This window comes from Calidris pugnax, unplaced genomic scaffold, assembly GCF_001431845.1.
Source record: "Calidris pugnax isolate Ruff unplaced genomic scaffold, ASM143184v1 scaffold24, whole genome shotgun sequence".
Taxonomy (NCBI): Eukaryota; Metazoa; Chordata; class Aves; order Charadriiformes; family Scolopacidae; genus Calidris; species Calidris pugnax.
Genome location: NW_015090922.1, coordinates 4,699,655 through 4,724,220, shown reverse-complemented (window position 1 = coordinate 4,724,220; position 24,566 = coordinate 4,699,655). Strand labels below are relative to the sequence as shown.

General features: G+C 34.1%; 1 protein-coding gene across 1 annotated transcript in view; it reads left to right on the top strand.

The window, feature by feature from the left end:
• The window catches only part of SPATA17 (spermatogenesis associated 17), an 87,398-nt gene that overhangs the window by 7,574 nt on the left and 55,258 nt on the right, over nucleotides 1-24,566 (top strand). Inside the window, exons 4-5 of the mRNA XM_014950601.1 lie at nucleotides 4,164-4,214; nucleotides 9,530-9,633. Coding sequence (XP_014806087.1) covers nucleotides 4,164-4,214; nucleotides 9,530-9,633 — 155 coding nt within the window. The remainder of the gene's footprint in view (nucleotides 1-4,163; nucleotides 4,215-9,529; nucleotides 9,634-24,566) is intronic.

Sequence of the window (24,566 nt, the reverse complement as noted above, 5' to 3'; positions counted from 1 at the left end):
GTCAATGGCTGAATTTGGACTATTTTAAAAAGAAACAAAAATCTTCTCAGAAGCTTGATCCAACTTTTAGTTAAAGGATCTGTTAATGTTTGCATTGAACTCTTGCTAATAATTGTTGTAATGACTCCTGATTATGAAACACGATACGTTTGACATGATACTTCCTTAAATTAAAAAAAAAAGGTCACTTTAAAATTTGTCCACTGATAATGATTGGATTGGTATCTGCTGCCAGCAAACAAGGCAAAGCATATGCACAAAATACCCATGATTACTTGATAATAAATCATTTTAATGATTATATTCAAAATTGTGAAATGTGAGTGGTACTGATGCGGAAAATAACGAAGGCTGAGGCTCATCAGATTGCCTGTCCATATGTGCATCACTACGAGTATTTCATTTGTTACTCATCTAGTGTCTCTTCCTTTGATTGTGAAAATACATTAAGTTAAAAAAAAACCCTATTGATAGTGTTTATATGACTAAAGTTATGTGCCTTTCTATATTCTAAATATAGAAGCCTTGGTATAAAGCTTTGTTTTCTAATATTAATCTCAAGCTAAAATTAAGAACTGTGCTCCTATGGTTTTCTTAATACCTTATTTATATTTGTTGTTTTGGATTCTGAAAGTCTTGCATGACCTATGAGAAAGTCTGAATTTTAAATCCAGGCAAACACTGGAACATGAGCCAACATATATGTCACTGTTTCTTTTTACAATATTTCTCAAAGTCAAGAAATCACTTATTAAAGGAAAGGGAATTTTAACATTTCATTGTTATATAAAGCTGGCATGCATGATGGCCACATTTTCAGCTCACTTTGGAAGGAGATGCAGTTGAAAAAAGTGAATATATTACATGATGTGGTTTGACATCACCATAAATTGCAACCAGTTTTAAGTAGTCCAGTCTAATAGGAATTAAGCAAATGCCTATTTGCTCTCACTGTAAAAAAACGTGCCTGTTCCCAACTTAGGGCATGTGTTGGTTCCTTCTCTCAGTCTACTCTTAATCAAATTTCTGGTTCTCCTTTGAATTTGTCACTTTGTATTAACTGCTTAAAGAAAAAGAAAACACCAGTCAGCACCGGATCACATTTTTAGGTGATCCTGAAACATGTTTTTAAACAGAAAAGGAGAAAGTAGTACAACAGTTTATACACAAAAAGCTTCAAATGTATCTTGGAATCATGGACTTAAACTAGTACAGAGACCTGTAAATTAACATCAGAGATGGACACAAAGACTTCGTGGTTCAGAAGTGGAGGTGGTGCATGTGGGTGAGATGGCAAGATAATTCTTTCCAGAGAGTCAACCTTGCAATGTCACCTTGGAATTAGCACACAGTGAAAGAATGAGAGGCACAAGCTGAAATGCAGGAAATTCCACTTAAGCTAAGAAAGGAGTCTTCTCTCCAGAAAGGCTCCAGCTCAGGAAAGAGTCCTTAGTTTACTAGGAAAGCACATAAATGTAGACTTGGGTTGAAGCACTAAATTATGGCTATGCTTCTGTGAATAGGAATGAACACATTCTCCATCACTTGTAATAGTGGAACTAGTACTTACTATTCCAATCAGGATTAGAAAAGAGATCCATTTGCAAAAGAACCTGGATGGTGACACTAGCTTTTAGCAGAAGGATAAGGTTATAAGACAATTATATCATAGAATCATAGAATGGTTTAGGTTGGAAGGAATCTTAAAGATCATCTAGTTTCAACTTTGAGCCATTCTGCATTTGGATTGACTTGTGATAGATAGTGGTAGGGTAAGGCCTGGATTTCTCACACCTAAGTGAGGTATGCAAGTTAGGACCTTAATTACCATTCACTATCTCTGTAAATAGCAGACAGATGCAATTGCAGAGTCCTTCAATACGTTGCCAAGCTCACAGGGAAAGTGGTCCCACTGTCTTTCAGTATTAATGATATAAAGATCATAACAATGTTAAGTCTCCAATTTAGGTTCTCCAATGAAATGGAACGGGTTCAGACCTAAGTGCTCACAGCCTTCAAACATGATAAGAATAAAATAAAGGTGTGAGATTGTTTATTTAATCACTGATGGACAGAAATCTGAGGATAATTTTTAAGTTTAGGAATTTCCATAAGAAGTGTACTTTATGTATTTGGTGGTGCGGTAGAGAGAGAGAATGTAAGAGAACTTACATTCTTTTCCAAAGAAAGAAAAATGAGCTGCAAAGCAAAATGGTATCATTTTAATCATAGAATCATTCAGGTTGGATCATCGAGTCCAACCATCAACCCTACACTACAAAGTTCTCCCCTACACCCTATCCCCCAACACCATATCTAAACAACCCTTAAATACATTCAGGGATGGTGACTCAACCACCTCCCTGGGCAGCCTATTCCAGTGTCTGACCACCCTTTTTGTGAAGAATTTTTTCCCAATGTCCAGTCTAAACCTACCCTGTTGCATCTTGAAGCCATTCCTTCTTGTTCTATCACTAAATCCCTTTGAGAAGAGACCAGCACCAACCTCTCTACAATGTCCTTTCAATCAGTTGCAGAGAGTGTTGAGGTCCCCCCTCAACCTCCTCTTCCTCAAACTAAACAGTCCCAGCTCCTTCAATCACTCTTCATAAGATTTATTCTCCAGAATAATTGAACAGTTTAGGAATGTACTGCCAACAATTATTTCACTCCAGTAGTAGTTATCTGCGGTTAGTATCACTCAGAAAACATTTATGGAGACAAAAGGAGAGACAGAGTCCACTATCAATTCTAATTCATACCTTTGGGGCAGAGATTCTCTCAAATATATATATGTATACGTGTGTGTGTATGTATACATCTACATATATATGTGAAACTTTTTTGAAATTTAGCAGTCCTGCATTTTTCTTTCATATAAGAAATATCTTTTCTACTGTTTCCATTATTAGTGGACTGGTGTGATATTAAAGTGAGCATTTAAAATGCACCTTAATTAAACTGCAGGAATTATGCCTTGGTTAATGTAATGAAGAAAGAGAATTTAAAATGAAGTAGCATCATTGTGTTCATTTGTAAATAACATATTGCAGCCAACTGTTTCTTAATTGCCCAGACTGTTGATAAATAATCCAGTCCTGCTGCTCTCCACAGACAATTTGCTTTGGATCAGACTAGGCAATTCAAATAACACTAATTACAGTGAAACCCTTTTATAGTGAATTCCTGTTTGCCATGGGGGAGAAAATCACTATATCAGGGGAAAGCACTTTTGCCTTTGATTTGTGTCTAAAACATGAGAAACACATAAAAGCTGCATGTTGTGCTAAATAAAGGACATACTCTTGCATTCAAAGTACTTATATTTTACTTTTTATGATACAATTGTGAATTATGTTCATTTTGCATTTGTAATTAGAGGGCGGAACAGATGTGAAAGCTTAGTTTAAAGTGATGTATCCATTAAAATAACCTATGCTGCCAAGTGATTGCTTAGTATAATAGGGGATTCATTCACTATGAGAGGAATTCTACTTTCTGGAAGGAAACCAGGACTTCAGGAAATGTTTTCTATATCAGGGGATTCACTGTAACATGGTATCATTGTATTTATGATTTTATGATGTTAAAATGAATATTAAATGAAACAAAATTCCCAAGGATTACTTGGGAGGCAGCTAAGTACATAACATTTAGTACAGATGGTTGGAAGGCACAATTTTGCTCCATCACCGCATCCGTATCCTTGAACGATTTCGACTGAAGACAGCATTTCTTTGAATTTTTCATTAAACCAGACGTCTTGAAATATGAATTCCTTTTATGTTTCTGTGAGTTTTGGCTAAAAGAACCCCAGTGAATAAATCATACAATACTACGTGTCACCAGCACTTGTGAATATTTCTGCTTTGTTATTCTACTCTCAGTAGAGCACCATTGATTATCAAACTCAGCGGAGAGCATTTTATGATCATATATCTCCATTAGCTCCTAGTTTGACTACCATAGATTTTTCTGGTTAAGCCTGCATTATGTATTAGGAAGCCTATCTCTTCAATACAAAGTTTGATTTTATTCTCTCTAAGCCTAGAACTCTTATTATGTATTATGTATAAAGATTCTTATCTTTTATATGTAAAAATAGGGGCACTGTCTTTGTGTAACTGAAATATATGCCATCTTTTTTTTTCCTTGATTCACAGACAGCATATTTTATTATGAAGATGAATTTCTACAATGAAATGGCTGTCAGGGTAAATATTTCTTCACTTGTTAAACAAATGAAAAGTCAATTGTGCTCCGAATTTGCTTTTAATACAATGAGCAAACCAGAATAATATACACTTGATTGATATGCTGATGGCAACAGCGGGAAATAGTACATAGTTAAAAATTAAAGTTACACTCAGTGGTCTGTGTTGTATTTGAAAACTGCAGCTGAATGTAAGGGATCTGCATGTGTCTTGCCCAATTTAAATGTTCATTGTACCTTATCATACACCATACTGATAAAACTCCCAAACATTCTATCTGTGAGTATTCTTAAAAATATAGACATATATTTGCAATTCTGACAAACTATAGGGCTTTTATATTTATTGATGTGACTGTGTTTTTCCTTTTGTTAGTGCATATCATTTGATGTGTTGAATCTCAAAAGAGTTACTCAGAGAGCACAGGACAATTTCATTGCCTAAATATAGAGGTGGAACTACACTGATCTCATTGATGATATTATGAGTGAATTTTGGTAGATGAAGGAGAGTATAAACAGTCCTTGCACTGTAATAAATATACAACAAATTAAGTTTGTTATAGGGAAAACAGAAAAATATATTTAATTAGAAATTAGCAATTTTTTCCTAAATGTTGGAACTGCACTTTAGCCAATATGTAAAACAAACATGGGAAGGACATGAGATAAATCTTGGGATGAAATCTTTATCTTACCTCATTATTTTCTTTTATGGAATAAACCTGCATTACTTTAGAAGCCTGAATCTTTTTAGGCAAGGCATCTTACCAAATGAATTCTACCAAATGTAGGAATGTGGTGGGGATGGAGAGTAACCCATGGAAACTCATGTCGAGTGGAAGATTCTCAGAATAGATTTTAATTTTGTGACCCTTCTGTTTCCAGAATAACTCAGACTCAAGAGAAGTGTTCCCATCAGGTTTTTAAGTTAGTGCTGATTGTCTCAAAGGTACAAAATAGAATGTTACATTTGGTGCATTTTAGAGAGCTGAAGGTGTTTAACAGCAATCTAATTCCTCAAAAAAATCGCTTTTTGGGGGGTTTAGTTTATTCCTTAGTTATCTAGTTTGAAAGTGTGTCACACTGGATAAACATATACTCACGCAGCTGAAGTCAGTGAGAGAACACAATATGTAAGCCAGCTTTTAAAAGTTGGCTGTGTACTTTTAGAAGGCATTTGAAGACCAAATTTCAGAGGTAATTATGTATTCTGGTCAAATGGAGTTTTGCATTTGGTCTTTCATTTTTAAAAGAAAATGAATGTGTTCCCATTCATTTGTAATGGAAATATAATGTTGAATCATTAGGTGATATAAATCTTCAAAGTACCATTTTTTCAGTCATGTCTTTTTCTTTAATGGAAAATTAAATCAGTACAAAACAATAGAGCAGATCTTTATTTAGTTGCAAATGTCAGCATCCGATTCTCCTCTGTCTAAATCTTCTGCAGCCGTATCTGCAGAGCAGATTTAAAATGCTACTATTCTGAAACACTGAATGGGTTGGGGTTTTTTTGCTGTTATCTGTTTTTTGAAGAGCTAACTAAGGTCCAGAATAACAGAGAATAAGTCCTGTTGAGTTTCTTGACAAAAGATACGTGGCCAGACTTTACGTTTCCTATGCCAACAGTGCCTCATATTCACACATTGTGAGCTTGATTCATGATTAATATACTTCAGTGTTCTGAAAATATAACAATAAATGCATACATTTTTCTATCTAATCACTTAGTTTTACCTCATAGTATTATTAAATTACTTATTTCAGTTTATAGTCACTGATTAGAAATGCACTTTTGATTTGGGGAAGTGAAGTATCATTGAGGGTGAACCCATGCTCATAGTTTTGAAATCAGTCTACATCTCTGTCTCTCTGGGTTGCATTTAGTTGTAACCAGAACTATCAGTTTCACCTTTTTAAATTAAATCAGAGAACTTGTTTTAATCAATTTCAGTTTTGAGTACTAGGTCAGAATATGATTCTCTCTCTTAAAAGATTTAAGGTTGCTATAAATTTCCAGTAACAAAAGTAATCCTATGAAAAAGAATATTTCCATGAGCAGATGGCTTTTGATATATCAAGGATTTGCCATTTGTTTTAGTACTTAAAATAAACATTATTTATAAGACCACTTACATTTTGATGTTACTTAATGAGGAATATGCATCATTGATTTGACTAGCTTAAGAGGTCATTTAGAACTTGCCCGTTAACAAGCTGTAATCTGCTGAGCACACAATGACTTTGTTTAAAATTATCTGTTCAGTGCTGATCAATGACAATAATTGTTTTGTACCAATCACTGTTGAAACTTGCTAATTACTTTGAAGGGCATACACACTTGTCTCTTTTTTTTCCAAGAATTTTTTAAACATTCACCTTGGAATTAAAAAAGAATATAGTTGTAATACGTTATACTTCCTTATACAAACAAATATTTAGAACTTTCACACTGAAAATATCAACATCATCAGAAACTATGTGTAAAATGTTGTTTTCCAAAAAGATTAGTGTTCAGTTTCGTGATCTCTGATGTACAGGAATCTAGCATAAAATAATTTAAGACATAATGCAGTTTTTCTTATGTTTAATTCAACTGAAATCAGTGAGGTCATTCTGAATAGAAAGTGGTGTAAATAAAGGTAGAATGCAGCATTTAATTGGTACACTGAGCCCACTGGAGATAATTATAGCTTTATACAATTTGAGTCTTTTGTCTTTTGGTTCGAGTTTTGATCCTTTAACCCAGAAATACCCAGTTCTGCATTTATAAATGTGAGGTGAAGACTGTCAGAAGGAGTTTCAAAGGGACCATAATCCTGCATTAATGAGCACATAGCTATATGGGAGCCAAGTTGCTCTTGTTGAGACATTTTGAAGCCAAACAGAAAAACAAAGCTAAGATCCTTATTCACATGCAAAGGATTTTGCTTAATCCCAGATCTCTGAAGGCATACTCATTCTTTGCTCTTTCTCTATCCCTTTTTAACCCAATAAGCTTGTGTATGAGAAAGTGGAGTTGCAAAGAGTATGAAATTTACTATCACCTAGCGAAAAGAAGTATTTCTAGTTCTTAACCTTTCTTGTTCGCATGTTCAGCTGCTCACATAACTATTATTTATTCATATTCTAACAATGTCAAAAGGTCCAAACTCTTATTATTCAAAAAAACCCAAACAAACAACACCCATAGGTAAAAGAAAATACCAACTTTTTAATTAGTTCTGAGTCTTATTTGAGAAGAGAGTAAAAGTACATGGTGATGCACAAGGGGGAAATAGGATAGTGTACTAACACTAAAAGTAGATATCCTCTTTTTCCTAATAGCTTTAGTGCATCATTTTATTGTCTTGGTGACACATTACCTACACTTTCTGAAAGCTTTCCTGTGATACTTATGTTAAATCTCACATAAAGAGATAATCACAACTGTACCACAAGGTGCCATCAGTTAAGAATGAATGTCTGTTTTTAAAGAATAGTGTTTTGGCTTTTGTGGTTGCAAAATAGTACCAAAGACAAAAAAATGAAAATATGCAATCCTGCCTTAGTCTGCTTATAGATTGTTCCAGTGTGTTACTGTTTACAGCTCAGGAAATGGCACGAGATGGAAAATTGCAATAACCTTATCATGTTGATACAGAGTTGGACCACAATGGAACTGGAAGGAGTAGAGAGAATTTTGCCTATTACTGAAGAGCACTTCCAAGACTTGATGATGCAGGCTGTGAAGTCACTGAGTGCAAAGGTTGAGTGACAGTCTGAGCAGTGGGCAGATTTTTTTCCCTTGCATTCTTCCTGAATCAAACACAACATAACATGACACCCTTTTTTCCTTTTTTTTCACATGCTTCTTTGGAATAAATGATAGGGTAAGAAAAAAAACCTGATGCAAATACATGGATTGCACTCCATTTACCAAGTCATACCTTGGTTCTGGCAAGAGAAGGGTTGGTGCAAAGTTAAAAAAAAGAAAAGCATTCTGTGTAGATACACTGAAGAGTTTAAGTTCTTGAAAAGTCTAGCAGCCAGAGCTCTTGTCAAATTATAGCACGCACTTAGTGAAGGTGAGTAGTTTCTCACCTTGGAGTTGCTTCTGGATGTAAGACCTCAGTCTTCTTGCTTTTTCAATGTAGATTCTGCCTTTCAGCTTTTATGTCTCTTAAGATTTCAAAGCTGTAAAGGTCAAAGAAGTGAACATTGGAGTAGGAGTGAAGGTAATGCAGACTAGAAGATAGAAATTGGGAGATTAATTTAGAAATACATTGAGAAAAAAAGGAGACAAAATGCCTGGGAGGAAGTATACAATATTTTGCAGGAAGATAAGTAAGTTCAAGCACAGAAGACTGTAAAGAAAGAGGAACTAGGCACTGAGAACAGATGAAAAGGTCATCAATCTGTTTTTTGGATGCATTGATCTAGAATACACTGACCTTTTATGGGAAAGAAAATGAGGAGTTAGGGCTGCCCTCAACACGACTGAATACAGCAAGTTACATCTTGCACATGTACACGCCATGGCATAAGGATAAATATGACTAACTAAATGGTAGTACTGATAATCTTTTACCTAATTAATACTTTCGCTTCCCACAAAACAGAAACCCAGCAAACCCGTAATGATTTCAGAAACATTATGATTAGAACTTTTAATCATCAGAGGATGTTTAAACTGTTTTGTTGAAATAAATTCTTGGGGAAAGTCAGGCTAGACCAAGTATTATTTTTCCCTTCTTTTTTATTTTTATATTAGCTGATGCTTTTTAAAATGCACCAAAATCTGAATCCTTTCTGGTGGAGGATGCTACCTAATTTCTATTCTTAATACAACTTTAGGACTATCTACAGATAAATAGGTTTCCTTTTCCATTTTAAGCTTTATCTGTTAGGCAGGGGCAATAGTATTTTGTGAGAAGATTATAATTAGTGTGCAACAAATAGACATTTGGGAATGTAGGGAATGCGTGTTGTACCTGAGAAAAGGCACTTCTGTTGTCTGATTTTTAGTGTTCTTACATAGAGCAATGCCACTTGCAGTAGCATTGCACTTCTTTTCATTGCCAGACCCGAATATACACAGTAGTTTAAAGCTCAAGATTATTTTTTTAGTGTTGCCATTTAATAATAAATTCATATCATCATTTAACTATAATATGTTACATCCTACCCTCAGTTTCTTCTCTGAAACATATTGGTGCTTCTACTTGATATCACTTTTAAGGAAACTGTATTATTTGGGAAATACAACATATATTTGATATGCATACAAACTTTTGATTTGAAGTATACTAAGCAAATTTTTATTTCCTCTAGATTCAGAAAAGATGGCGAGGCTATTATGTTCGGAAATATATCCATAATTATTATGCACTGAAGAAATACCTGGAAGCCATTTCTGTGAATAATGAGATTGTCAGGTAAAGATAAAAACCTCATGTGGTAAAGCAATCAGTTCCTTTTCTTTCATCTGTAAAATGTTTATGACTATTTAAAGTATTTCTTTCAGTGTAGGGTCCCCTCCATTATCAAATACATATATATATCAGTCATCATTCTCTTTATCCTAAGCCTGTGCATGTTATGCTGCTTTCTGTTCTCATTTACACTGTTATGAATCCATAATAATTTATTTGAATTAATTAGATGTACTCTGGGTTTATACCAATTTAATAAAACTCTAATCATAGAATCATAGAATGGTTTGGGTTGGAAGGGGCCTTAAAGATCATCTAATTCCAACCCCCCTGCCATGGATACATGTCCCACTAGACCAGGTAAAAAAATCTCTCATTACTATTAATAATAATCTCTCATTGAGATTAATTTAAATGTATTCTATGCAGAAAGTTAGATTGTAACTCAGCAAAACCAGGCTTAAAAAGTGTGCCATCCCTTCAACTGTACCTTTGTGTTCTGAAATACTTGAAATATGTTCTCTTCTTGAAAAGGTAGAATCCTAGGTAGACTAGACCAAATCCTGTACAGAAAATGAAGCCATAATTTTCTTGTCTAAATGGATATAACTGAATGAACTGCAGTGACACAACCTGCTTCTTTGTTCATAATAGTTCTATCACTCGTCTCCATTCCCTGCCTAAACCTGGAAGAAGGCTCATAACGTGTCAGTTGGATTGACCTTTGACATGTGTGAACAAAACAAGATAGCAAGTGGTATTCCCTCTGTACTGAACACAGATTGATAGGAACTTTCTATTTTATTTCTCCACATCCACAATAGATCTCTGCTGGGTACATCTAACTTTGGACAACTACAAAAATATTTGTCTTTCAGTACTTTAACAGATTCATCTAATTCCCTAGTATTTGTTCCCGGTCACTGAAAACCATAAAACCTGTGCATTGGTTAGGTATTTCAATCAAGACATATTTTTGCGCCGTATTTCTTTAACAGTTAAAGTGAGCAATATAACTTCAGGTAAAATTGTGTCAAAGTTGGTCTGTGTGATCTCTTACGTGGCAACTGATATATTGATATTCTGCTAACTTGAGTTCTGTCTTCCAGAGATCACAGAAATATATGTCTTTCGGGTTAAAAAATACATCATTCAAATTAAAAACAAGTTAAAAATGAATTTTTGAGAAAATTTGGATCATATCATTTCAGTTTTAAAAAGGCATCTGTTCTCAAGTGCACTTGAAAATGAAGAGGTATATTATCTTCAACATTCTTTTTATGAAATCTAACAGATGTTTAGTGAAGACCAAGTATAAGCCCTCAGCTAAACAGATTTTTCCTGTTGGCTAAGTTGCTGCAAACTACTTTGGCTCCAAGGTGGCCCACTGTGTTTCATATAAGGAATAGTGAACAAGGCAGAGGAGAGAGTCTCTGCATATTTTCATCAGCCATCACATCAAATGCGGAAGAGTATAACCTCATTGTTGGTAAACATTTTAGTGTATATAAAAATGCTGCAAGTACTCATTGTAAAAAACACCAGGAACTGTCTGAAATTGAAGGACTGCTTTTATGAAATGGCTGGGTTTTATTCCAGCATCTGCATTATGGAAATTTACACTAATACACTTGTGCACTCAGATTAGGCTGTCTTTGAGTGTTTCACATCTCTAGAACACCACAAAACAACATGATACATGAAGTAGTGTTTTTTTTATTTGTCTTACATCTGTATTCATCAGAACATATGCCTTAGTGCAGTGTAAGGGCTAGTAAAAAAACAAGTTCCTCCTCAAATAGCAGTAGAAACTCAGTAAAACAGAGACTGATTTTAAGAACTCCAGAGTGGTATAACTCCCCACCCCAAAAAAAGCCTAAGACCACCCAACAAAATGCACACTAGAAGTTTATAATCTCAAAAGTTTGTTTGAACTGTGTTCCTTCTGGAATTATGATGTAATTCTAAACTGAACTACAATATATAGTTCTCAAGCTTCTTGGATACTGCTGACAGAATTTTTATTTGTCAGCAACTATCTGAAATCACATTGCAAGTCCTTCTGAGATAAGTTTTTACCTCTTGGTCAGAACCAGGGGCTGTGCCTAATTTTCTCTTCTTCATTAAGGAGGAGCCTGTATCAAATTACAACTGGTTTCTAAGAGAAACTTCAGAGGAAGTTGCCATGAAACTTTGACCATTCTATTAGTTTCTTAAAAGAGTATCTTTTCAGAGTTATTGAACAAAGTTTGTTTCCTTCTTTTTACTCCTTCACACTTGTTTTTTTTAAAAATACAAGACACTCCCCTCACTAAGGGGTTTTCTCAACTAGTAGCCATATCTTTACCATTCAGCTTTAATACAAGGCATCCTTATTTAATAGCTGCCCTCATTTAGTAGCCAGACCTTTATCATTTGTCTTTACGTAGAAAACCCCAGGAGAAAGTAAACTTAATAGAAGCTGCCCCAGTTTAAAGCCATAGAGGGATGTAATTCAGTTTAACAGAAATTGATTTAACAGAAATTGACCTAAAATATAATTAAATAATAATAGTCATATTATGTGTGAGTTTGTACTCACTTAACAGACTGCTTATCCTAACTTAAGGCAGTGTTTTTGTATGAACTGAAGAGAACTGTCGGCTTTAGATCCCAGACTAGCTGAAGAGTGGGTGGGTTTTCCTTCAGCATTTCCATTACTTCCCACTGCTACAGAACCAACTGTGTGATGGCTGCTGATGTCCTCAGTAGAGTCCCTGGTAGCTGAGTTGAGAAATAATTCAAAGAATCCCTGGACAGATGGCAAAAGAATGAATTTGAACCCTAAACTCTGTCAACATAAGGTTATTCTCAGATTTTTCTTGACATTTATATAGTTTGGCTTCAGTGTAACGGTGAAATGAGTTCATTGGTCCTGAATTCTGTTTTCCCTACGAGATTTAGTAAGTTCTAAACCAACCAGGTAGGAACCATGTTCTTAAATATTTATTTTCCAAAATTTTGCTATTTATATTTTAGTAATAAGTCTTTAACTTTAGCATCCGTTTGTATTTAAATAAATACTAACACATACTGTATTCTATCTGAATATGGATTAGTTTTGTGGTTGCATATATAAGTGCATGGATTAAAATAAATTCTATTACTTCTCAGTGAAGCTAGTGTATTTAAATTTTTAGGGAAAATACCTTGTTTTGAAACATTCTTAAAGCTGCATTTAACATCTCTAAGAGCTGGCAAAATGGTTACAAGGGGAAATATGCCAAAAGCAATTAGCATAGGCTATAACTCCATATGATGCATTAGAATTTTGTTTCATGTGAAACAATTTCCAATCCATGATAAGCAAATGGACATCACTTCACATAAATTAGCATGCTGGTGCCATTATATCAGAAGAATTTATGGATGATGTCACTTGCCCAACTGTGTGATTAACTTGCAGTTCTTTGAGTAAGGTTATCTACACACCGGCCTTTAAACTCCAGTAAAGCAACTTTGCTATATGTCAGGTGTGCAACTAGAGATAAGATTTTGGGATCTAGTGTTCCATTTACTGATGAATGGCACCATTTAAATTTTTCTTTAGGCACAGAACTCAGTAAGATAGTAGTATCAGAAAACTGGCCAAAGAACTGGCAGTGGGGTTCTTCTGTAACCAAGGAAAGTAGTTTAGCTGTCTTGGCTATTGAATAAACAGTGACTTAAAGGTATCAAACTAAGACCTGAGTCTAGGTTTAGCAAGCATCATACTGTACGTAAACACTGTTATGGTTATAAACTGTGAATTTCACACACTTACGGGATTGACACCAAATTCTCCTTTCCATTGATGTTTGCTTTAGTAGTGAAAAAGCCTTGAGAGTGGCCGTGAAGACTGTGACTTTCATCCAAGTTTGACTAGCTCTTCTATCAGCAGATTTAATATCAAAGTCATCATTAAAGCTTCTTGGTCTTCAAGAAATATAAGGGAATTAGAAAATGCAAAGGGATCAAAATCACTTCCTTGGCAATATGTCTATTCACAAATCCTTTATGCAGTCTGATTTTTTTATATTCTTAATGAACAGTGGAATACAGTATTGTTTCATGTTGCTGGTGACATAATCCAGTGTTTAGCTTTTCTGCAAATATGTCTGCACGTAATACTGAAAAGAGTAGGCGTATCTCGCTTATTCTTGATTACTAGAGCACTACTGGGGTCTATTTACTTTTAACATGACAAGTACTTTGTTTCTTAAAACTTTTGAGGTATTGCTGTTTCCCATGAAGTGGGCTTGAAATAAATAAACTGTTGTCATAGTAATATGAGAACTTGCTCAGCCTCCATCTGTCTGTGCCTTTCTGACAAAGATAAGTCCAGGTGCTGGCCATTTTCACAAGTGTCAAAGTGTTTTGAAGAATGTATATATTGTCTTATAATTCAATTAAAATGTTCCTCCTCATTGACTGCAGAAGCAATTGATTCTGTAGTCTATTTTCAATTAGTGTCAAAGCCTTTCAGACAGCTCCTTGGAATTCTTGCAACAATAAAAATCTCATTTTTGTAATGTTGTCTTTCACTTGATGTTTAATTAACTAATTTATCTTCAACCCATCTTCTCTTCCTTGTCTTCAGAGAAATCTAGAGGAAATACGTTATGCTTTTTAACCTATTTACCTGTACTTAGAATTTACTGAACGTAAACATAACCTCTCAGCTTTCTTTGGGAATCATGGAAATAGAGACAAATGCCTCTAAATACAAGACATGCTTTCTTGTGTTTAAATATTAATTTTGAGTAGTAGGGCACATGATTTGAGACATCTAAGTCTTTTCCAGAGGATTTTAGGTATAACTGCTAGATCTTGTAGAAAACTTAGAACTGTAATCCACTGATGATCCCAGAGTACTTCCATAGCTGCAAACCTGATGCTAGGATAAATAAGAGAACAAAAACGAGTTACTTGATTCTTCTCTGTGATTTGACCTAGTTTCCATTGAACAATATTAAGATGGTCTTATTAACTTGTGGGACTTAGACAAAAGAAAAGCCTTAAAATAAGTTTTAAAGAGATTCATGTCTGGTTAATATATTCTCCATAGTCATGCAAGGTTATTCCTTTTTAAACATGTTGCCCATAAATCCAGCTTTCTTCATCACAGAATCCAAGCATAAAAACCCTCTTTGACAAATCAGTCCATTTTTAAGTCTTCTCTTTGCCTCCCTGTATACATATTAACACAGATTTGTTTACATATATGCTTTTATATAGCATATATGCTTATATACCTACAGGCTTTTAAAAATGTATTTTGCATAACAGGACATTTTAAATGGGCTTTTTGTCTGTTTAGTTTGAGCATAAAATTGAAATGAACTGGCTAAATCTATAGAGCAAGAAATATCCTGTTTTAACTCCATAGGAAAGCCCTTTCTGAATGCAGTAAGGTTAAGATAGGAACCATTATGATTACACAGTAAGCTGAATTTCCATTGCAGATTCAGCTAGACATACTTTGTGCCTTATTCCATTCATGTTTCTTTTGAGCAAGCGGTGAAAGCAGTCTTACTATGTTTTTAGCTTGTTCGGTGTAATATAGATCAATTTTTTGCAGGTAAACATGAATAACATAAATAACAAGTAACTGGTTAGATTGTAGTTGTCAAAAATAGGAAGGCTATATTTTCTTTTTTATTTTTGTATAACACTAAACACACCATTAGGAGTAAAATTAAGCTTTATTTCACTTGTATTCTAGAAAATTTTTTATTATGAGTGTGTAGAAAGAAATTAAAGATCCTTGCATTCACTCATTGGACCAAATCGTGTGTGGGGTAAGTTGTTACTTTTGGTGAAGGGGGAGTAAAACAGGTGTGACAACACAGTATTGTAGAATAACAGTAGCTTTATACCTGTGAGCTTTGAAGGCTCTGTAGTGTCTGGATAGATTTTTTTTTAAAAACAGGTCTGTTAGAATTACTGACAGATCATAAAACATTTTCTGTGTACAAAGACTGACTAATGCTAGCATTTTATATTGTCTTATATAGACAGACTTCACAGTCTTATATTTTGTCTGAAGTAGGCTCTTCACTGTAAAATAAGTAGAAAAGGGGAAGAGGTACAGTTTCATTAAGCTCTAACATATCATTGACTGTCAGGTAGGTCTTGTTATGCTGTCCATCCTCATTTAACTATCCCACAAGATCTCTTAATGAAGTTAAGCCCCAAGTTCACTCCAGTAATTCTGTGGCAAGAGTTTGTGCAATGTAACAATTCATCACTTGTCAGGAAGGCACTTTTAGTTTATACATTTAATAAGGGCATCCTCTAGCTTGGTTAATTAGAAGTGAACAGTTTGCATATTTACTAAATGCGGAGTGTCATTGCCACCACGGCCTATTGCCTACATGAATTATTTCTCTATCTGCAATAAACAGCTGGGTAATTATTACTGCCATAATCAGATAAATTCCCTCTGTAAGGCTTTTCTTACATGGCAATTCTTTGAACTCATCCAAAGCTGAACAAAATTTATGAACTCCAGCAGCTAGGCCACTTTTTCATACTGTAGTGTCCCTGTTCCCTATTTCAAGGACATGTAGAGTATCATAAATATTGTGTAAATTAGGGGGATAAATATGATTACCTAAAGATTACATATTAATAAACTTGATTTTCAAAATATAATTTTCAGGTTGTAACTGATTAAATTATAGCAGTTCTGGTTTTATCTAATTGTAGAGACATGACAGGCCATCTATATACAGGCTATACTAGGTTATCAGGGAGGAGCTCTACTGCTTGAAGACTGAAAACTCATGAAAAAGTATATAAATATTTTTCAAGTGACGTTTGGAGAAGTAGACATTTCAGCTGTTTAGGTCATTAGAAGTATGACAAATTTTATGTGCCATTTACTTGACTTACTTAAAGCAGTTCTTTTGTCATTAAAACAAGGTCACGATTCTTTTTGGTGTGTAGTTTCCAGTTTAGTAACGAAGCATAAAATTTAAATGTATGAATTTGTGTTACATTAAAAAATTAGATATTTCTTTTATTTGTAGAAGCCATTTGTATACAAATTTTTATGTAACTAAGTTTGGTTTATGCTAACCAAGTATTCCAGCCTATATGTGAATGTATCTACAGAGAAATCAGTTAAGTTAAACATGCAGCTTTTTGTGAATGTGCTGGAATGCAGCTTATTTTTAAGTTCTCCTTGGTTTATGCTAACCAAGTATTCCAGCCTATATGTGAATGTATCTACAGATAAATCAGTGAGTACTTAAGTTAAACATGCAGCTTTTTGTGAATGTGCTGGAATGCAGCTTATTTTTAAGTTCTCCAAAGAAACAAAAGAATATCAAAAGATATGCGTCAATTTCTTTTTTAATTAATGCACGATAGTACGTTTGATTTAACACTGCACTTTCTTTTATCATAATGTAATATACTGTGTCTGAGTGCAACTAGAAAATTGATCATATACTTCATAACTCCTTATTAAATAAGTACCATACCTCACAATTTAACAAAATACTCAGAGATAGAAGGAATTTTAGCAAAGACCAAACTAAGTAAGGTGTTATTTGTCACTGCCTTACCCAATGGAAGGCTTTTGAGGTTAGACTGCCTTTCTCATTTCCCATTTATGTGGGAGAAATAGAGGCTACAGGTGGTGAAGGCCTTTAAAAAGAACCACAGAGAGTTTTGTTATTAGAAGTGTGGTATTTATGCATTACATTTTTTTCAAGTTCATAATCTGATTTTTGACTGAGGATGTGAAGGTTTATTAATCTTTCTTTGACATTTCAGACTTTTTTATGGTGGAAAATTATGGTCCTTCCCTTTATATTGGTATATCCTGTAATATCCCATGAAGTATCATAGAATTGCATGAGACACAAAGCAGTATAAAGCCTCTTATAATCACTTTTTTGTTGTCTTAAAAGAAAAATGTCTGAAATAAAAAAGGGATTTAAAATAAAAAAATTAGGTCTCCGTTAATTATTTTTGGGTTTTCTAGATTGCAATCACTTTTTTGTTGTCTTAAAAGAAAAATATCTGAAATAAAAAAGGGATTTAAAAAAAAATTAGGTCTGCGTTAATTATTTTTGGGTTTTCTAGATTAGTATAAATATAACCTCCTGTTATCTAAGAGGACTTAGTTGTCTTAAGTAATCATTCAAAAAAATTGGAAAACTTACTGTCTTCTATTTTTACAATCTAGAACAGTAATGAGGAGTAACAAAAAGTAGAATTTTTTTGTGGTAGTGATGCTCAAAATGTTATTCTGAATTAGATGGTCTAGTCTGGTTTCAGATCTATCATCAATGTCATATCTATCAATAACAAATTCATAACAAACTTTGCCTGAGCAATGATTTGAGCATTAAAAAATAGAAAACAGCCTTTGTATTCTACTCTAGGAGCTAATTATATTTGGTGTTCAAAGCTTGTCTTTTGAGCATTAAAAAATAGAAAACAGCCTTTTTATTCTACTCTAGGAGTTAATATATTTAGTGTTCAAAGTTTGTCCTGTATTTCCCCATTGAAATAGTTTCATTTTATCTTTGAACCGTTGCTTCTTGTTATATCCTCCTCTACTAGACTGAAAACTCCTTTAATATTCAGAATCCGTACATTAACATAGTCACTTTTGTACTAAACATAAACATTGGAGGTTATTGCAATATGTTCTCTGTCTGTTTAAAATAATTTTTGTGACAATTTTTGACAGACTTTCAAACATCTTTTAAAATATTACCAGCATCAGAACTCAACACAGTTATGGTGCACAAAAAGTTAAAAAATAATGCTTTTTTTCCTTATGATGTATTGTCAGCTTGTGCACTGATTTATAATACCTTTTCATCACAGTATCAAAAAAAGAGCTTTATGTCTATGAACTCTGCTCAGAATAACCCCTTTAAAAGCTGTAGTTCCTTATACTGCAAGCATGATTTTTTTAAAGCTATGCGAAACTTTTACTGATTATTATCCCCCTTTCAAATTCTTCAGACTCTTCACCTTGTAGGGATAATTACATGAATCCATTAAGTTGTTTATCCTTGATGGTGAAACTAAATCCCAGTGTTTTACCTTGAACAACTTAGTTTCTACTGCCCTCAAACCAAATCAAGACGACACAGCATTTCAAAAAAAGCCTCATTTTCCACCAATGTTTACAGTGTCATCTAGCAGACTAATTTGATCTTTCAGCTGCACGGCACACAAAGTGATGCGGCGCTCGTTAGCCTACTTGTACTTGGTGGTGAGAGGCCTCACCACCATCTAGCATTGTGTTCAGCTACTGAAGAAAGGATCTGGTACTCAGATCAGAAAATTATGTGCTTAGGTACAGAGGATAGAAACTGATGTTGGGTGTACTCTTTAAGCATTTGTAATTGGATGACTAAATATATAATTAAATGTAGTATGGTTTATATGGTAGAACACAAATTTCAGAGAACAGATTTTAATTTTGAATCTAATTTCTTGCATGCCATACTAGAAATGCCTGATTTTTTTTTGGATGTTGATTACTTCAAGGTTTTCAAGACAACTAGAGATAAGGTTTTCTGGCACTTGTGAAAACTGGGATCTAGTTGGTGATTTCCGTTTGGTAACTAGCCCCTGCTATGAAATCACATACTTACAAGTAGTATCTCAGCATTTAAAAATGCGTCAGACCTCTCCCAAAATAACTGCATTTGATATATAAAAATTGTACTGATCTGCTCTGTCTTTCATAATGTTCTATGCTTCATTAAAAATGATGTCATAGATGCTCAAGTGGTAGCAGCATTCCATGAATACGGAATATAAGAAAACCATCAGGTACTGTGAAAATCACTCGGAAGTTGTGAGATTTGGCATTACTGCTCTGCTCTATGTAATGGGCCAATACATAAAAGCTCTACCTGCCTTGCCACTGTAAAATCTCTTTAACGTGAACAAAGTGTACCATTTTATTTGCAAACATATGCAGATTTTTCTATGAAAGTAAGTGAAAAATGTGAGTCAGGCAGTAGACCTCAGTCAAATTGTATAGTAATACCCTGAGAAAGAAAATCAACTTAGCTGATGACCTTTAGAAGTTATAACATCGTGTTTGCTTTCTAAATCACATAATGTTGAATATTGTAAATGTTGCCAAGTACCATATATTAAAGTAAAAGGAATACAGATATGTCTACATTGTCCTGCACTGCAGCAGAGAGATAACAGCTTAAATGAGTTCGCTCTAGTACTGGGAACAGCTTAACTGTGGCAAAACATAGCAGTGTGCTTTCCTCTAGTTATTGCTGTGCAGATGGTAGCATATACAGGCTTCTGGGAATTGCCGTGCCAAAAGATAACAGATACTTTCACATGACATTCACTAGCAAACTTTCAATGGTATTTGGCTGTGGTTAGACATCCTCTTACATCTTGCTGGAAAAATTAAGAATATCATTGCTCTCTTAGCAGCTTAGCTCTGACACCCTTCTAGAAATGACACCGCTGCTAAACTGCTATCAGAATAATTTATGTTAGGGTGCTGTTACCCATTCTGGGCCAGATCAGCTTTGTTACCCCCAAATACTAATTCCACTGTTTAAGCTAATCAATCAGGCTGATTTTCCATGAAAGGGTCAATAGCAAACAGACGTGCAGTGAAAACATTTTGCCTGCTATGGTTAGGTATATTAGTGTAGACCTGAGTGCAAATAAAGTTGAACCATTATACTTGGATCCAGCTCCTCAGCCAACAGAAGCTTCATTGTTGTAATCATTCTTATGCTACGTCCATAATGGGTAGGCTTTGCAGTTTAATTAAATCAAAGTATTTAAGCTAATAAAACACCATTGTTTAATTCAAACCTTTTACAAAAATTATTTTTAACTTCACAGCGTTTTGTGCTGCCAATCAGTATGAAGTAAATTCAGCTTAAAGATTTATATACATAAGGGAAAGGGAAAAACATTTGGAGCAGTAAGTGTGCGTGTTTCCAGAAAATGGAATAATTTGAAAACGTTATATATTTCCCCAAAAGTAAGTTTTAAATAGGTGTGAGGAAAAAATCTGTATGACTTGCTATTGAAGCCTTAATTTGAAGATTCTGTATAATGGATTAGGGAAAATACTCCCTTTCTACTTATAAACTGGCTCTGCAATCTGCAGAGTTTTTTGAAAAGCTGTTGCACTCTTGAGTAACTGTGCACTAGGGGAAATTGGAAGGATAAGAAGGATACATCAGTCTATTCTTTCCTATCGTCTGGTACATGCTGTGTCCTGATCTGATCTGCACAAGGTATTAATTCACTGTTTGCCCTTCACTGCTATGTTCATCACACTTCTTACGTAGTATATTGATCACATTGTGGACCTTGACAGTTGAACTGGTATGTCACATACTTCCACTGGCAGTGTACGCTGTCACATTGAGGAAAGATGGGCAGAGTATGTTCTACTATGCACAAAGTATAATGGGATTTTAAGTTCTTTCTATAAAATTAATAATAGGGTGGTTTTGCATACCTACACATTAGCTTGCTTTAATTTTTTTCATCCAAAGGAGTCATATTAGTTTCCTGTTCACTGCGCTGCAATACCATTGCAGTACCATTCCTCCAGAATTATTTGTCAAATGGATTGATGTAAATATTCACATTTAAAATTAGTAAGAATTTTGGGCATCCATTTGTGATAGGTCTCCTAGGCAGGAAAGATACCTCATACCACTAATAACTGACTGCCTCTTTGAGCATCTGTTTCACTGCAACTTGAGATCAAATACTTTTCGTCAGGGAGTTCTGTCAGGATGGACACCAGAGTATACATTGTGGTAGAGAGGAGTAAGGGGGTTACAGAGCTGCTTTATTCTGCTCAGTAAATCTGAACAGATTAATTCAAAAAATCAGAAAAGGGTTGAGGGTGATCAAGCTGTCTGAAGGTACATAGCTAACATAAGTATGTAGTTTGTGTATTCTGCTAAAACTTTGCCTTTAAAGTGCAAAGGTCTCTAAACTTATTTTTACATCCTAGGCTAGTCTATAAGTATATTTCACTTTTTCCAAAATATAATAGATTAAGTCAAATGATATTATGATGGCAGGTCATATTCCATTTTCTCCTACACCAACGTAATGTGAAATCAAGCGGCATGCAGTGGTGTACCAAAAGTATTGTCCCACTAATTTAATTTTTACTTCCATATTCTGTATTTGAGCAGGAAGGATGATATATAGTCAGGAAGGTAAAATTGATTTAGGTTATCTCCTTTTATGCTAAGGTTGCCTACTGCCTATGCTGCAGGAATTTTATGATTTGGGATCTGAACTGTTTAAAATCGCAATAACTTTTAACTTTGTAGTCTTTCTGGGTACTCTAGGCAACTACGCTAATTATTGATTTTTTCAGGTGCCTTTTACTTTAGTTAGTATTATAATTCTATGGTTGTCTAGTCAAAGGAACACATAGTGCCAGTGAAAATGCAAACACAACACCATAGTTTGATAAAGTTCAATAAATGTACGTCAGCGTGGATTTGTAAAATGATGCAATTATGTGCAGAATTATTAAAATCTGTATATTGCTAAAATCATCACTTGAAGACCTTTCCAAAAGTGTCAGGAACAATATTATATGTGTATTTTTAACCTTTATACAAACAGCAGGAGCACTGTCAACTGAATTTGCATCTCATAGCTGGAACCAACACCACTGCCTACTGCATAATGAGGTATCAGAATAACAATAAGTTCCCTTGTCATATGAAAATGTTTTATTTTCAAGCCATATAAAGCAAATAATTTTACCATTAACAAATCAATAGCTACTTCACAAATTTGTTACACAAGATCATTTTAAATTGTGGGCTTTGAGCACATACATCAATAATCTTATGACTATTTTCAATTACATGAAATGTTCCCTATGACACAGAAGACACACTTTGTGTTACCCGGTGTATTCACTTTTTTAACAAAAGGATGCATCCTGAACTTGCACTAATAAAAAATTATATTCTTCTGATTTGTTGAAGAATTTTCAGATCATTGTAAGACACTACATTAGTTAAAACTTACATGTTTTGTCTACAAAGATATTCCATAAAAATCCACATGGGAAAAATTCTGATTGGACTAAGCTTGTATGGGAAGCCAAGTTTGTAGGAAGATGTAGTACAGGCTGTTAATATACTGAGATAAGCTTTAAGATAATGAAAAGATTATGTGCTAAAAAAAGAACAAACCCATTTTTTCAGTTATAACAGTTTAATAAGCAGTACTATTCCAACTATGAGCCATGCAACAAACATCAATTATACAAATAAGACTATTAATTAACCTAAAACATGTTTTGCATCCACAGAAATCCTTTTCTCCCAAAATCTTGGTGAAGCTTTAAAAACGCAGGCCAAACAATTTGCTTATATTCAATTAGCTCACTTAACACTGAACCATGAAACGTTTATCCTGAAGCAATTCGGTCCAGAATTTGCAGAATATCATGTATCATAGCTAGTATTCAAAATATCAAATAGTCCCAAGAAAAGACTGCTTACTAGTACTCAAAGTGAAGGCTGGCAGTAACTGTTTAGTCCAAAGATCGTCGAAGGCTGGCAGTAAGGGTTTAGTCCAAAGATCATTTAATTTCAACGGATTTTCAATTGCTTTAATGGAATTTGGACTTACTTTCTCTGGGAAGGCATAAATGTAGAAGGTCACAAGCATGATACTTCTCAATAAACACATTTACATGTAAGCTGTCTGGAAGTCTAACTCTATTTGGAAGTCCAAGTTTCTGTCTTTAATATCACTTATGATTATATGCATATTTCTGTACTGTAACAGTGAAACCCCTACAAAGTACATAACATGTTAGTATTAATCTGCTAATGTGTGAAACAGTATATTCATATCCAACTATTTTTAGATTCTGTGCTTTTGTTGCTCCTATCCAATTTTTTGAAAGTATGGTAAAGGAGATGAAAGTTTCAGGTTCAAATAGCTTTAGAATACAAGTTATATGTGTACTAAAAGTTCTATGCTTTCCAGTCAAGAAAGGTTTGGGCTACTACATACTCTTAATTTCGTACTGCCTCTAAGGAGAGAATCATTTTGGGAGCTGTTATCCCTGAGACATAACTGTTTGCGTGTTCTGTGCAATTGTACAGAGCAGGATAATGCATGACAGGAATATTTTAGCACAACTGACAAAATGTGTAGGCCACAAAAGAAAACTAAACTTTTAAACGGATTATGGTACAGCATTAGTGAGGATGTGTGATAATCAGGAAGAATCGTGATAATTTGGATGATAGTACTGTCTAAAAAGATCATGAATTACATTGAACTTCAACAAGTATTTTAGACTTCATTTAATTACAGCAAATAATGACTATTGATCATTCAATCAAAGTAACCTGATAAATTCAGATTGAAGACAATTGGAAACATTTTGCATCCCATTATCATTACATCTGTTATACAAATTTATATTTTTATAATTATTTGGGATTTTTCAACACTAGTTGTGCTCTAAAAAAAAAAATTTCCATATCTGTGAAGAAAGTACATGAGTATACAAGAACATGAATAAGCTGAAGTAATATGTTGGTAGACATTTCACCAGTTGTAGATAGGGATACTAAAGCTGAATAGCAAACTTTATTCAAAATAGTAAAAGAAATAATATTATCTATGAAAAACATGTATCATACAATCTAATATTGACGATAAAGTTGCATAAAATAAAAGAACAAAGTTGATAATATATGCATTGTGTATTTATTCATTTGTTTATGATTGATTGATATAGAACAAAGAAGTAAAAGTAAACCAAGTAAAAATGCTTATGTGCCTACATGCAGTGACTCTGAAATCTGTACCTTAAGGACAAAGAAAGGTCGCCAATCTCTCCAACTCCTAGTTCTTTGTCAAAAATGGACACAGTTAAT